The 13,935-nt window shown below is 30.2% G+C and overlaps 1 protein-coding gene across 3 annotated transcripts; it reads left to right on the forward strand.

Annotated features, from left to right (window-relative positions):
- Positions 1-5,435: 5,435 nt before the first annotated feature.
- Positions 5,436-12,319, forward strand: LOC117933277 (two-component response regulator-like APRR2). 3 transcript variants are annotated; one of them, XM_034854656.1, is made up of 12 exons: positions 5,436-5,561; positions 6,302-6,503; positions 7,472-7,551; positions 7,915-7,978; positions 8,283-8,329; positions 8,772-8,849; positions 8,945-9,499; positions 10,694-10,834; positions 11,030-11,293; positions 11,384-11,452; positions 11,555-11,635; positions 11,731-12,319. In XM_034854656.1, exons 2-12 carry the CDS (start codon positions 6,374-6,376, stop codon positions 11,893-11,895), a joined length of 1,674 nt encoding a protein of 557 aa, XP_034710547.1. In that variant the 5' UTR covers positions 5,436-5,561; positions 6,302-6,373; the 3' UTR covers positions 11,896-12,319. The 3 variants fall into 3 exon arrangements, with proteins under 3 accessions (XP_034710547.1, XP_034710552.1, XP_034710556.1); XM_034854661.1 differs by lacking the exons at positions 5,436-5,561; positions 6,302-6,503; positions 8,283-8,329; XM_034854665.1 differs by lacking the exons at positions 5,436-5,561; positions 6,302-6,503; positions 7,472-7,551; positions 7,915-7,978 and adding an exon at positions 8,434-8,498 and having other exon boundaries at positions 8,282-8,329.
- The last annotated feature ends 1,616 nt before the right edge of the window (positions 12,320-13,935 follow it).

Here is a 13,935-nt window from a genome sequence, read left to right on the forward strand (position 1 = left end):
AATATCGAATTTTTTTGAACAACCAATATAAATAAGTTCTGAATAATGAAACTTTTTATTCAAGAATTTTTTATAATTTGATAATTATGTCTCCTTATTACTTCTTTATTATTATTGTTGATGACAACCTATCATTAACAAAATATTTAATATAATATTAAACACAAAATTATAAAACTTCCATTAAATTAAAATTACAAAAATTTCAATGTATGAGGAAAAATTAAAATTTCTTGTAAAGAAATAAAAAGTTGAAAAATATTAAAATTAATATATTGAAGAAATGAAAAATGGATTAGAAGAAAAAAGAAAAGGAAATGAAAAGTACAATTTAATTAATTTTTTTTAAAAAAATTTTAGGGATGAAGGACTTTGAGTATTCTTTTACACCTATCCAAATTTAATACGACGTGGCATTCTGTACGCTAATCAATTTCAATTATTAAAAAATTAGACCTATCACAATGTACTCGACTCCATTCCGTTGACGTGGATTATATAACGTGGAACCTGATTATTGGCTGGATTAGCTTTTTGGACAGTTTGTAGCCAATCATATATCTGTACATCACAATGTGGTGGGGTCAAACCCAGCTGATTACTGCTCTTTTAATAGGACTACCGAGTTGACAACTAACCGCCAGAGTATGATTAATTAATTTCATGAATTTGCATGAAATGGCTAAAATTACTATTATATCCACTTATGTGTGAAGTAAAAACTGTTTTCTAACCTTTCGTAAAACAAAAATATGTTTGGAAATGTAAAATATTTTTAATATTTTTTTAAAATAATTATTATGTCTGTTATTTTATTTTTAATTATTTTATATATTTAAAAATCAAATATAAACAATTAAAAAATAGGGAGAATTATCGAATAGGGTAGGCTGATAAAAATAATTACTACGAAGGCTCACTCATTTAGAGAACAATTTTACCATTAAATATGTTTTTTATATTATTTATAAATAAACTGAGATTGTCGATGATGTGGGGCTCATACATTATGATAAGTACATGTTGATAGGTAATTAACAGTATATTTCTCAGTTTGAAAAAATTGTTGTTCACTTTTGAACAATCAAGTGACTATTTAAAAATTTATTATTTATTTTTTAAAAAAAATTGAGATTTTTTTAAAAACCTTGTAAAAAAAATAATTTTTAATATCTCATAAATAAAAACCATATCCTAAAGTTATTATATCGTTTTATATATAAAACATACAATTAAAAACTTTGTTATCATAATATAATGAATAATTATTTTTTATGAACACTCATCAATTGAATAATATATAAAATATTTAATTGACTAACACACACATATTAAATAGAATAACTTACAATTATTCATTGGGTAATATAGCACGTGAAAAAATTAAATAAAAATAAATTAAATTATGTTGTAATATATTGTAATGATAGTGTATTTATATTGTAAGTATAATGTATTTAAGTGGTGCCTATATTTCATTACAAAAGTAATAATTTTAAAAATGTTTATTCATACTGTATTGGTATTAACACATCGTATCAATATATTAACAACATTTATTTAGTGTTTTGAAATTATTTAATAATTTTTGTATATATATAAAATAAAATAAAAAACAAAAAACTACGAGTATCGTGAATTCAAATTAGTATTTCATTTGGTTTTAAAAATTATTTATGATATAAGTATGTTGTGAAATATGGTATGATCATACAAAATTATCATTTTTATAAAAAATTTCAAAATTTTCCTAATTAGGTTTTTATTGTAATGTAAGTGTATTTATATTGTAATTATAACATATTTTTGTTGTACCTATATTTTATAATAAAAGTAATAATCTTGAGGGTCACATTTTATACCTTATTAATATTCAACATATCAAATATATTAACGTCAATCACTCAATGCATTGAGAAAAAAAAAATTATATGAAAATTTTAAAAAAAAACAATATGCAAAGGAAAAAAAATCATATAAAATTTTTAAAATTATTTTATTATAAAAATAAAAAATGATTAAACTTTCTCTATTATTTTCTTATTCTTTTTAGAAAATTTGAATGAAAAATTAAACATTTTATCTTCCTTGAATTTAATATAAAACATAATTTATCAATTTAAAATTAATTAATATATATATATATGAAAAAATCATCATTTTTATTATATAATTATAAAACTTATTTTTTTCTTAATAAAATTAAAAATTAGAATAAAAATAAAAATGTAAAAAAACAATAAATAATATTTTGAAAATATTTTTTAAAAGTATTTTTGTTTTAAATAGTAATTTAAATAACAAATTATATATAATTGTAAGGGCTAAACCCAAAATTTTGATTTAAAATTTGAATATCAATAATTACAATAAATGTGGGACCCATGTACCATACATGTATTGACAAATTAAGCGAAATGCTTTAAATGCTTTGAATTTTAAAAGTTTTAGTTAAAGGCTAGTTTTGGTATATTAAGTTAAAGTCCTCCCCAAGAATTATTAGAAGAGATCATCCTTTTTAGTAATTGTTCTGTCCAGCTCATCTTATTGGATAATTCTCCCTTAAAAAATATCATATAAAAGCACCTAGTTTTTTATTTTTAAAAATAAAAAATTAAAAAAACAATTTTGTGATTATTAAACATGTTTTCTTGGTTTTTTATTTTGAAAAACAAAAAATTGTTGTTGCCTAAGAGAGCTGTAGCTTCTATATTATATCCATGTTCTTTTTCTAATCTTATTTAACACTAATTAAATTTTATTTGGTATAAAAATATTTTTCAAAATATTATTTTTTTGAAATTATTTTATAAATTAATTATCAAACAGGATCTAAGATTCTCATGTTAGAGGAATCACTTTCCTCTCGTTTTCAACCCACTCTTTACACTTTATATATATATATATACTTTGATGGAATTTGAATATATTTTCTTATTAAAAAAAAATAAAAATTTATTTTTAAAATTTTATAGAATAATTTTTTTTTATTTCCTAACTTTAAAAAGTGTTAAAATGTGTTTTCAAATAGAAAAAAATTCTACACCTATTTTTATATAAAAAATCTTATATTTTATATAAACCTTTAAAAAAAAGTTGAAAATAAAAATTAAAAATATTATTAAATAACAAAAATACGCATATTGAGTTTAAATTCTGAAAGCTTAACCTTTTAAAAAATTAGTAATTAAACATGATATAATTTTATTTGATGAAAGATCTCAATTCGATCCTCATCTTTATAATTAATTGAATTTTCGAAACGTAACAATTCATTCATTTATCGTATGGTCCAAGTAAAAAATATTCAATGATATTGACTGCTACGAAAAAAAAGTATGATATACAAATTAAATTTTTGATACGCAACAACCCCGATCACATATCATGTGGTCCAAGTAAAAAAAAAAAAAAATCAATAATATTTACTACTCCGAAAATGAAAAGTATAATATACAAATTAAATTTTTGATACGCAGCAACCCATTCACATATTATGTGGTCCGAGTAAAAAAGATTAAATAATATTAACTGAGTAGCAAATAAGAAGTATGATATAGAAATTAAATTTTCGGACCACAACATCCCATCTACATTTCATGTGGTCCAAGTAAAAAAGATTCCATAATATTGACTGACTGATGCTACGATGCTATGATTTATGACATTTTGAAATATTTGCGATGCTAGAAATAATTCGATTGTGAGTTAATGATGGAGGAGAAATTCTTTACCGGCGGACAATTGCGCCATGCTAAAAGTACACACCCAATTTCAACGGCTTCGGAATTTTCTTCGGACCATCTAAAAGAAAAGTCTAAAGACTTCTTTTTTTTTTTTCAACACCACGTGTAGTTTAGATAACCACACAAAGAGTATGGTAAAAAAGAAAAAAAAAGTAGTTTATTATTATTTGGGAAATAAAATTATTTTTTAAATCAAAGAGATGGTCTATAAACTTTCGATGGATTTTTTTTTTTTTTTTGGAAAAAATTGTTCTAAAAATAAATTATTTTTTAGAACAAAATTGAATTGTTTTCATTTTTTTTTTATTTTTGTAAAATATTTGGATAAATAATTGAAAAGATAAAAAATAATTATTTTTTTTTGCATTATATACTTTTATAGAAAATATGTTGAGAAAAATGTTTTTCATATTTAAGTTTTTAAAATAGGATTTTATTTTTGAAAATGATTAATAATTGCTTTTGAATAATTTTATTATAAATATAGTGATTATAGTAAAATATTTTAATTATAGTATATTTTTTTTATAAGTAACACTTCTATTAGAGGAAAAGTAGTTGGTATTTGAATTTTTTAAAAATATTTTTGATTATTTTCTTATAATATGTGATATAAAAAATTATTTTTAAAATAAACATTCTCCAATTTTATTTTTAAAAGCTTAAGGATATGTTTGACGAATATTTTTTAAATAGTTTTTTTTTTCTTTAAAAAAAAAAAGTTTGACAACTAGAAATTATTTTTTGTTTTTTAGAACAAAAAACATGATATTTTTAAAAAACATATTTTAGTTATTTTATGTTATTTTCACTTTTTTTTTTTTTTTTTACAGTTATTTTAAAAAATAAGTATACAAACATATAAAATGATTAAAAATAAAACATTTTGATATAAAAGTTATTTTAAAAATATATTTAAAAATATTAAAAATAGGTTAAAAACATTTTAAGTTATTTTGTTCTACAAAATATTATAAAATAGTTTTTAAAAACTATTTCCAAAAATTATTTTTTAGAAATATTTTCGAAAATAGTAACGAAATAAGGTTAAAATTCTTTCCTAAAATAAATATTTTCTAATTAAAAGAATAGCATCAAATAACTTTCAATATTTTAAATTATCATAAATTATCACAAAATCAATCACCTTTTTTAAAAAAATATTTTTCCTTTTTTTATTCTTTTTTAAATGCAAATCAAAGCTAAATCAATAATAAAATACCATACCCAAAACTAATAATTTCTATAATAAAGAACAACCATTCAAAAAAAAGTCACATACAATAAGCTATTAAGTTATTTAAAAAAAGCTCACAACACCTCAACCTAAATCAATCAATGCTATCATTATTGATGCTTTGTGATAATGGAATAACAGATAGAGATAATCAGGAAAAGGGAGGAAAATAAAGGTAAAAAAGTGATAATCAGCTAATCAAACAATCAAGTGATCAAAAGCAGGGTTGTTGAGTAGCTAATTAAAATCTGGAAAGTCTGATTCACAATGATGATTCCTTTTTTTTTTTTTTTTAGGGGGTAAAAAGAGAGAAATGAAATCCAATAAAGTATTTTTGACCTTTTTGGAGCCTTTGCATATTCTGTGGTCCGTAACAACTGATGGCAACTGTACAAATGTCACAGACAGCTTCAGAAATCGCACTTAAACCCTCCCTTCTCTCTCTCTCTCTCTATCTCCATTTCTCTCTTTGTCCATTTCTCTCTCCCTTGTCTGTGTTTCTCCCTGGAGACCACTGAAGAAGTAGAGACACAAGGGTGTTGAAGAAGAAGAGCTTTTCATCAACTATATAACCAAAGGTGGTGAAAAAAAGGCTCTTTTTGAGTGCATTTTTTTGAGCAGTTTCTGTTGATGTATTCAGTCTGTGACTTGGTCAATCTTTATTTTGATGGGGTTTGCTGAGTTCTCTGGGTGTTGTTTCTTCACTGCGTTGTTTGCATTTGTTGGGGTTTTAGCATTATTTTCTTTTTTTTTTCCCTATAGAATTCTTTGGCTGTTCATGTTTTCTGTCTATGATTGTCATGTTCTTGTCCTTTTCTTTGTATTTTTTCAAAGATCTTACATGGGTTTTTCTTTATTTTGTTGTTTTCCATGACTGTCATTAATAAGCTAGATCTTAGGACTTCAGCAAGATCTTCTTCTCTGAATTCTTTATGTGATATATTGGTGAGAATATTTATCAGCAGTGCATCTTGGATTGGATGAATTTTAGCACTTTCGATACTGAATTATTTTGGAATTTATGTATGATCTGAGAGATGGTGCATACATAATCCAACTTTTTTGTGTTTGTGTTTGATATAATCTTAGTACGAGTCAATCTTCAAGGGATCAGTCTGGCATTTTGGTGCTTTACCGGTGGACATTATGCAAATATTTTCCAGGAAATGGGGGTGTTCAAGAGACTGGAAAATTTTCATTTGTCAACAATAGAAATGAAATTAATGGGTTCTTTTTAACTTCCTTGTTTGATCTTGTATATTAAGATTATTGGATCAAGAGACAAAAATTTGATGGGAAATTCATGTGGGTTGTGCAGAATTGATTGGATGTTGGTACGAGGCGGTTCGCTACACTCGTCGGTGGCCTGAGAAAGGATGCCAAACCAGCTATGGTTTGCACTGCTAATGATTTACAGGAGTGGAAGGATTTCCCTAAGGGACTTAGGGTCCTTCTCCTTGATGATGACACTACTTCTGCTGCTGAGATAAGATCAAAGCTTGAGGAAATGGACTATATTGGTTAGATATTTGAGATTCCATTTTCTTACTTAGCTTTTCTAGTACTAATTCCTCTTTTGAACTAGAAATTTGGTTACTTTCTCTTCCAATTTCATCTAACCTTGGCTGGCTTATTGGGTCTTCATAGGTGTGATTGAAGCCATCTAAAGCACCATGCTTTGGATGGTTTGTATTTGACATTCTTCACACAATGTGGATTGGAGTTTAGTTTTGACAGCTTAGTATTCCTTGTGACCCTGAGGACGTGAGTGAGGAATCACTTTTTTCTGCAGTGCCCAACCATTCTATGAATGGGTTTCTTGAAATGACAAAAGAAAGCTATAGAAACTATGGCTATTCTGGAGTTCTGTGCTGTTAGAACTTCAATTATTCAAAATCCAGAAACTGCTTTGACTCTCTCTCTCTCTCTCTCTCTCTCTTTTATGTTTTGGACTTTCTTTCAGATCCATGTAACTTGCTGAGTAATTGGGATTAAGGCTTTGTCGAGTTGGAAACTTGTATTCTCTGTGAATCAAACTTAAAACTATGGGAAGAATCACCAATGGATAATGTTTTTCTGTTTTTTGTTTCTTTTGGGAGATCTTTTTTGTTGTAATTCTTAGCCTCCCTTTGGCACAGCTTTTCTGATTCCTAAAATCTCTTTAAGTCTTTTCTAACTGCTGGAAAAGTAGAAGGGGTTTGAGGCTTAAAAGATCTTTCAGTTAATGTTGAGGGTGGGATGTTTTCTGCCCTTTTACTCGTTGAAATGAAATATTTCCCTTACATATCCTTCCAAAAGAGCATTTCGCTAGAAGGTGCATATGTGCCAAACAAGCTCTTATTTGTCAATCCATGGAAAATTTATAAACTGTTTGAATTCCTCTATTTATCTTCTATTGCATCTGAATTTTTATCTGTGGCAATTGAAAAAGATATTTATTTTTGCATATTAGAGATAATCCCACCATGGCTTTTTTTCTTTTCCCCAGTTTCTACATTCTGCAATGAGAATGAAGCTTTGTCAGCAATTTCAAGCAAACCTGAGAGCTTCCATGTTGCTATCGTGGAGGTAATGGCCTTCAATTTAACCCACAGGAGCTAAAAATATCGGGACTACATAATATACATTCTTACTTAAAAATAACAGTTTTGGTGAGAGAAAATGCCATAAGTTCTTAAAGTGAAGGAAAATGATTCTGTTTCTCCAGAAAATGTCTAAAGGCTACCCATGCTTCATGCATTCTCTAATAGCATACCAACACTAATATCGCAATGATACTTCTTTTTTGGGTGAATATCAAAGTGAAAAGTCATAGAACAACACTAATACAATCCTTTTCTTGATTTTTTCCGTCGTAATAAAGAAAGCCCGATCGTTATTTTGTGTTATTCCCACATGTTTACCCATCATAAATCTCATTGTTGGTCACAGGTGAGTACAGGCAACAATGGGAGTTTCAAGTTTCTCGAAACTGCTAAGGATTTACCCACCATTAGTAAGTTCCCTTACTGAAGCATCTTGGTCTTATCATAAGTGTTTAATCTCTATTAGCTCTATGTTAATGTTTAGCTTAGTTTTGGGTTGAGTATCAAAATTCCTTTTTTTTCCTCTGGGCTCTTCTAAAGTTCCTTGTCCTTTTGTTAATTACCGTGCTTGTCATTCCGGACAATCCGTAAAATCACTATGTAAATGAAAACTATCTACATGAATAGAATTGTAATGCAAGAAAGTGAATGAAGAAAGATTATCATCCTTTTGACGCATTTTAGTAACATGACAGAACTAATCTTCTGATACAGTGATTTCAAGCATCCATTGCCTGAGCACCATGATGAAGTGCATAGCAGTAAGTTCTTTTTTCCAACTCCCAAATTATGCACATGTAACTCTATGGTCCAGAACATATATGAGCAAATATGCACTGTAATTCTTATCATGGGGTTGTGCCAGAGTATAAGGAGTTTACCGACCAAGGTCAATGTGCATAGGAATACAAAATCTTATGGATGGATATGGTTAGATCTCTTTCTTTACAACCCCTGGAGGGAAGAGAAATCTTGCACTGGACTCCATACTTCTCGTTCCAGATTTTGCCATAATTTTATGCATTTCATTGTTCTGTTTTGATTTAAATTCTTGAAACTTTATTCCATATATTCTATATAAAAATTCTTATGCTCAAACAAAACTTATTTCAAACATTTTAGTTCTTGTAATCTTTAGGAGCTGGTATGCATTTTCTCCTCACTATATCGTTAATGGATGTGTTTGACAATCAAATGTTTCAGCTCGGTGCAGTTGAGTTCCTTCGAAAACCACTGTCCGAGGACAAGCTCAGGAATATTTGGCAGCATGTAGTTCATAAGGTCTGTCTAGATTCTAGTTTCAATTCGTTTGGATTAACTGTTATATTATTATGCTAATATGGAGAAAAGAGAATCTCTGATATTGTCCTGAGCAGGCATTTAATGCAGGAGGGAGTGTCCTTCCTGAATCACTAAAGCCCGTCAAAGAATCTGTGGCTTCCATGCTGCAGCTCCAAATGGAAAATGAAGAACCAAGGAATGAAAGCTCAGCAGAAACACTGAATGTGTCCAATGTCCATGAAAATGACCATATGCAGTCAGCTGGAACTGATAAATACCCGGCACCTTCAACCCCACAATTAAAACAAGGAGGGAGATCATTGGATGATGGGGATTGCCTAGATCAAACTAACTGCTCAACTGAGAAAGAGAGTGGGGAGCAGGATGGGGAATCTAAATCTGTCGAAACTACATGTGGCACTTCAGTTGCTGAAGTTACTGCTCAGGTGTCTCCACCTCAAGGACTGGGCGAGAGCGTTATCAAAGAGGAAGATGATTCAGCTGATGGCTGTAAGAGTGAAAGTAATATGTCTCCTCATCCACAGAATAAAGACAGTCTCAGTGAGTTTGGTGGTGATGCTAGAAACCCCAGAAAGGCATCTGGTGTTCATAGTCCTTGTGGGACAAGAGCCAATCGGAAGAAAATGAAGGTATTTCAATCCATTAAATTATGGAAAAATTTTTCAAGAAACCTTAAACTCTGAACAACTTTTTATTAGGAGTGAATAACTTGATTTAATCTTGTATAACCAGATAATTCATTAATTTGTGAATTATTCACAAATTTCAAGAATACTAAGAATGCTGATGACCCATTTGTCTAATGGCATTCAGGGGCTTCCGAAGAGACCTTAGAATAATAGACCAGGAGTTCTAACCTCATGTTATGTTAGAGTGTAGCATGATTATTATCTGCCCCAAAAAAAGAAAAAGACTAAAATTACTATGAATGACTTCGAATTAGTGTAAAACTCTACATTAGTAAATTCAGACTCAGTTTGGTAAGTGTTTTTTAAAACAGTTCTAAAAAATAAATTTTGAAAACTCTTAAAACACTGTGTTTTTTATTTTTAAGAATAGAAAACCATTTTCTATTTTCTAGTTGTCAAACATATTTTCCTGTTTTTTTGTTTTAGAGAACGTAAAACTGTTTTTAAAAATAGTTACCAAGCAGGGTCTAAGCTTTCGTTTACCTTTCTTTTTTAAATGTGATGCAGATCTGAGGCTCCCCTTCCCTTTCTGTATAAAACATATGTAGAGAAAAGGAAGTAATTTGTTCTTGACAATTTTCCACTTCCTCTACTTATTTGCCCCCTTTAATTCTAGAATTCCAAACTATTCCCAAAAACATATAGCTCCCAGCCAATTCTTTTTTGTAATGTTTTTCAAGGGCCAAAATGGGGTCTTTCAGTATTTGAAAATTGAACTTTATTGGAAAATTATTTCGAGGTTGGAGAATTTTGAGTTCTCTCAAACATTATTGTATTTTTATGTGTTTCTATAAAATTCCTTTCTGCACCCAAGTCAACATGTCCTGAACAGCTCTCAAACTTGTTGGAGTAGGAGCTGTTTCAAGACTTTTGAAAAATACTTGAACATGAATGGTTCCTTTTCACTAAACCTACCTAACCCAACTTATTGTACATGTGTCTATAATTTGAGTATGATTCACCAGAACCTTGGATTACTTTGAAGGTTTCCTCATGGTGAGATATCCCCTTTTGTGTTCTTTCCCTTTGCCTTCTTTCCCTAGCACTGGCTCTTGGCTAGTGTGACAATGAACTTAATACATGTTTGAATGTATATTTGTATGTGATTTGCATCTGTCTTTGTTGGGGTTGCAGGTAGACTGGACGCCTGAACTGCACAAGAAATTTGTGCAGGCAGTGGAGCAGCTGGGTGTGGATCAAGCCATTCCATCTCGAATATTAGAGCTGATGAAAGTGGAAGGCTTGACAAGGCATAATGTAGCAAGTCATCTCCAGGTCAGTAGGAAACTTGCCCGTCTAAAACTCCATAAAATTCATTCACTGTGTTTCAAAACTTTTGGAATAGGGTTTGGCCAAAATGATGGAAATGGATATCCAAGCCAAAATTCAGAACCCTGTTATGATTTGTTGATCGATTCCTTGTTTTGAGTCTTGGATAATTATAATGAATGGGCTCGTGCTTTCAAGCAGAAATACAGAATGCATCGGAGACACATTCTGCCAAAGGAAGATGATAGAAGATGGCCTCATCAGAGAGACCCAATGCAGAGGAATTATTATCCACAGAAACCAGTCATGGCCTTCCCTCCATATCATTCCAGTCACACCCTCCCAGCTGCTCAGCTCTACCCTGTATGGGGCCAACCCAGCAGCCACCCTGCTCAGATGTGGAGCACACCTGGCTATCATACATGGCAGCCCGCAGAAAGTTGGATTTGGAAGCCTTATCCAGGGGTAATGTTTTGTCTGTCTTCAAATTTTGATAGTGTTGTTATTTTATGCTACAAACATGTCGATTGAAGGCTTTAAACATCCACGTTTCAGATGAATGCCGATGCATGGGGCTGCCCTGTGATGACACCAACACATACTCCATGCTCTTCCTTTCCTCAAGTGAGTATGCCCAGATAATTAATGACTATAGTGAAGAAAGAATTCATATTCATTTACATCTAATTAGTCATTAGTCATTAATCATCACTTGGGAAAATGCAGAATCCATCTGGGTTTGATCATAATAATGGAAGTGGAATATACAACACTGGCATACCACAGAGCCCTATTGACCTTTATCCGGTAAACTCCATATATCTGTTCAGGAATTGAGATGGTGGTAGGTCTAAAATTTCATTCCATAGAATTCATTGTGTTTTTTGATATACATTATACAGGCAGAGGAGGTAATTGACAGGGTAGTGAAGGAGGCAATAAGCAAGCCTTGGATGCCACTGCCATTGGGCCTGAAACCGCCGGCCACCGAGAGCGTGCTGGCGGAGCTCTCCCGCCAGGGCATCTCCACCATCCCACCTCACATCAACACCCCCCGTCCCTACTGAATCAGCACCATGCCACACATATCCCGCATCGGCTGCAGAGGAAAAGTGGGACCACAAAGGCATCTCTGAGGTGGAGGGTGGGACGGTTGAAAAGGGGGCCGCGCATGTGAATTGGACGCCACAAATGAGATGTGTGGTTGTAAATAGAGACTAGTTGAGGCTTTTCTTGTTTTTTAATTGGTGGGTGGGGGTGGGGTTGGTGTGCAAATAATAGAGAGAAAATGGAGGCGGTGGTGTTATGGTGGAAGGTGGCTGTTTTAGATAAGATTGAGGGGTCTCGTCTGATGATATGAAGATGGGACTTTTTTTTTTGGTTTACATGTCTATTTTGAGAATCTAGATGTTGCTTTTCCTCGCTTCCCCCAAATCCCACATCTAATCAACTTCATCTTTTCTATTAACATGCATTATTTGTTGGAAAAAACCTAAAGTTCATGATTCTTTCGACTCATCTTTCTCATTGGAATCATTGAAAGCTAATAAAAAAAAATTGTAAGCAGGTTGATGACAGTATAAATAAGATTGAGTATAAAAAATAAGATTAAGGTATAAATGAATCAGATCAAGATACAAAACAATAAATATAAAATAATAAAAGTTAAATACACGGGTATTACAATGTGATTGGTTATACTTTTTAATTAGATCCTTATTTGTTAAATTGATTTGGGAACATGATTCATGGAACTTGATTTGAAGGAGGGGTTTTTAAGTTGGGATTTGATGAAGGACTAGTGTTAATATTTCATTATTTATTGAACGTGAAATTTATAATAATGCACTTTGAAATTACTTATTGATAATTTATTAACGCTAGTGCCTATAGTGGCATCTCGAGATGAGAATGTCCATGTCATGGTGTACACGAGGTTGATGATATCTCAACATGTTAAGGTACGCTATGCAAAATTATTTTTCCATCTTTATTTGTTAGCTTACTTAGCTCTTCTTATTTCTTTAAGAGGTTATGTAACGACCCGCACCCAACCATGTAGATATTGTCCGCTTTGGGCCCAAAGGGGCCCTCACGGCTTTAAAACGCGTCTACTTGGTTAAGAGGAGTCTCTACATATATAGCGCCAGGAACATTCTCCCCTATCCGATGTGGGACATCACAAACACCCCCCCATGCAGACACAACGTCCTCGTTGTGTCCCATGGGATTGCGGGGTCAAACAGACAAACAAACCCCCACACCGGGGTCGGGGATCGGCTCTGATACCATTTGTAACGACCCGCATCCAACCATGTAGATATTGTCCGCTTTGGGCCCAAAGGGGCCCTCAATAAAAATTTAAGATTTTGATTTTATTGTTGGAATTTAGGAGATCTTAAATTTTATTAGATGAAAAAAAAAATTCCTTGGAAAGTTTCAATTTTAGGTTAGGGTTAATTTAAAAAAAAAAAAAAAAAAAAAAAAAAAAAAAAGAACGCGTGCTGTGCTACTGGAAGCAAGAAAAAAAAAGGAAAAAAAAATAAAAAGAAAAGAAAAAGGGGGCGTGTGCCTTGAAGGAAGCCTTTGATATAATATATATATATATATATATATATATATATATATATATATATATATATATATATATATAATGAATCATGATGATGGCAAAAAAAAAAAAAAAAAAGAAAAACTTGCTTTTCTTGGTTTGGTGTACCCGAGAGACATGAATGACTTTTGAATTGTTTAATTAAAATAATAATAATAATAATAATAATTAGTTTTAGATTAATAAATAAGATAATAGTAATAATGATTTTTTTTTGTAATAAATAGAATGAGAGATTTAGCAATATATATATATATATATATATATATATATATATATATATATATATATATATATATATATATATATATATATATATATATTATATAGAATTTTATAATGAAATAAAATTGTAATTTAATTAAATTAGAAATGTGTTATTAGAAACAAATTGAGAATTTATTAATTATAATTAAATAAGGAATAGAGTAATTAAATTATTACTTTGTTAATAAAAAATATTAATCTTAACATTTAGAAATTTTAGGATTATCAG

Source organism: Vitis riparia, chromosome 2 (genome assembly GCF_004353265.1).
Source record: "Vitis riparia cultivar Riparia Gloire de Montpellier isolate 1030 chromosome 2, EGFV_Vit.rip_1.0, whole genome shotgun sequence".
NCBI classification, from domain to species: domain Eukaryota; kingdom Viridiplantae; phylum Streptophyta; class Magnoliopsida; order Vitales; family Vitaceae; genus Vitis; species Vitis riparia.

Coding starts and splice junctions, on each gene's coding strand:
- LOC117933277 (XM_034854656.1), top strand. CDS start 6,374: ATGGTTTGCACTGCTAATGATTTACAGGAGTGGAAGGATTTCCCTAAG. Junction 7,552..7,914: donor TCCATGTTGCTATCGTGGAG/GTAATGGCCTTC, acceptor TGTTGGTCACAG/GTGAGTACAGGCAACAATGG. Junction 11,294..11,383: donor TTTGGAAGCCTTATCCAGGG/GTAATGTTTTGT, acceptor TCCACGTTTCAG/ATGAATGCCGATGCATGGGG.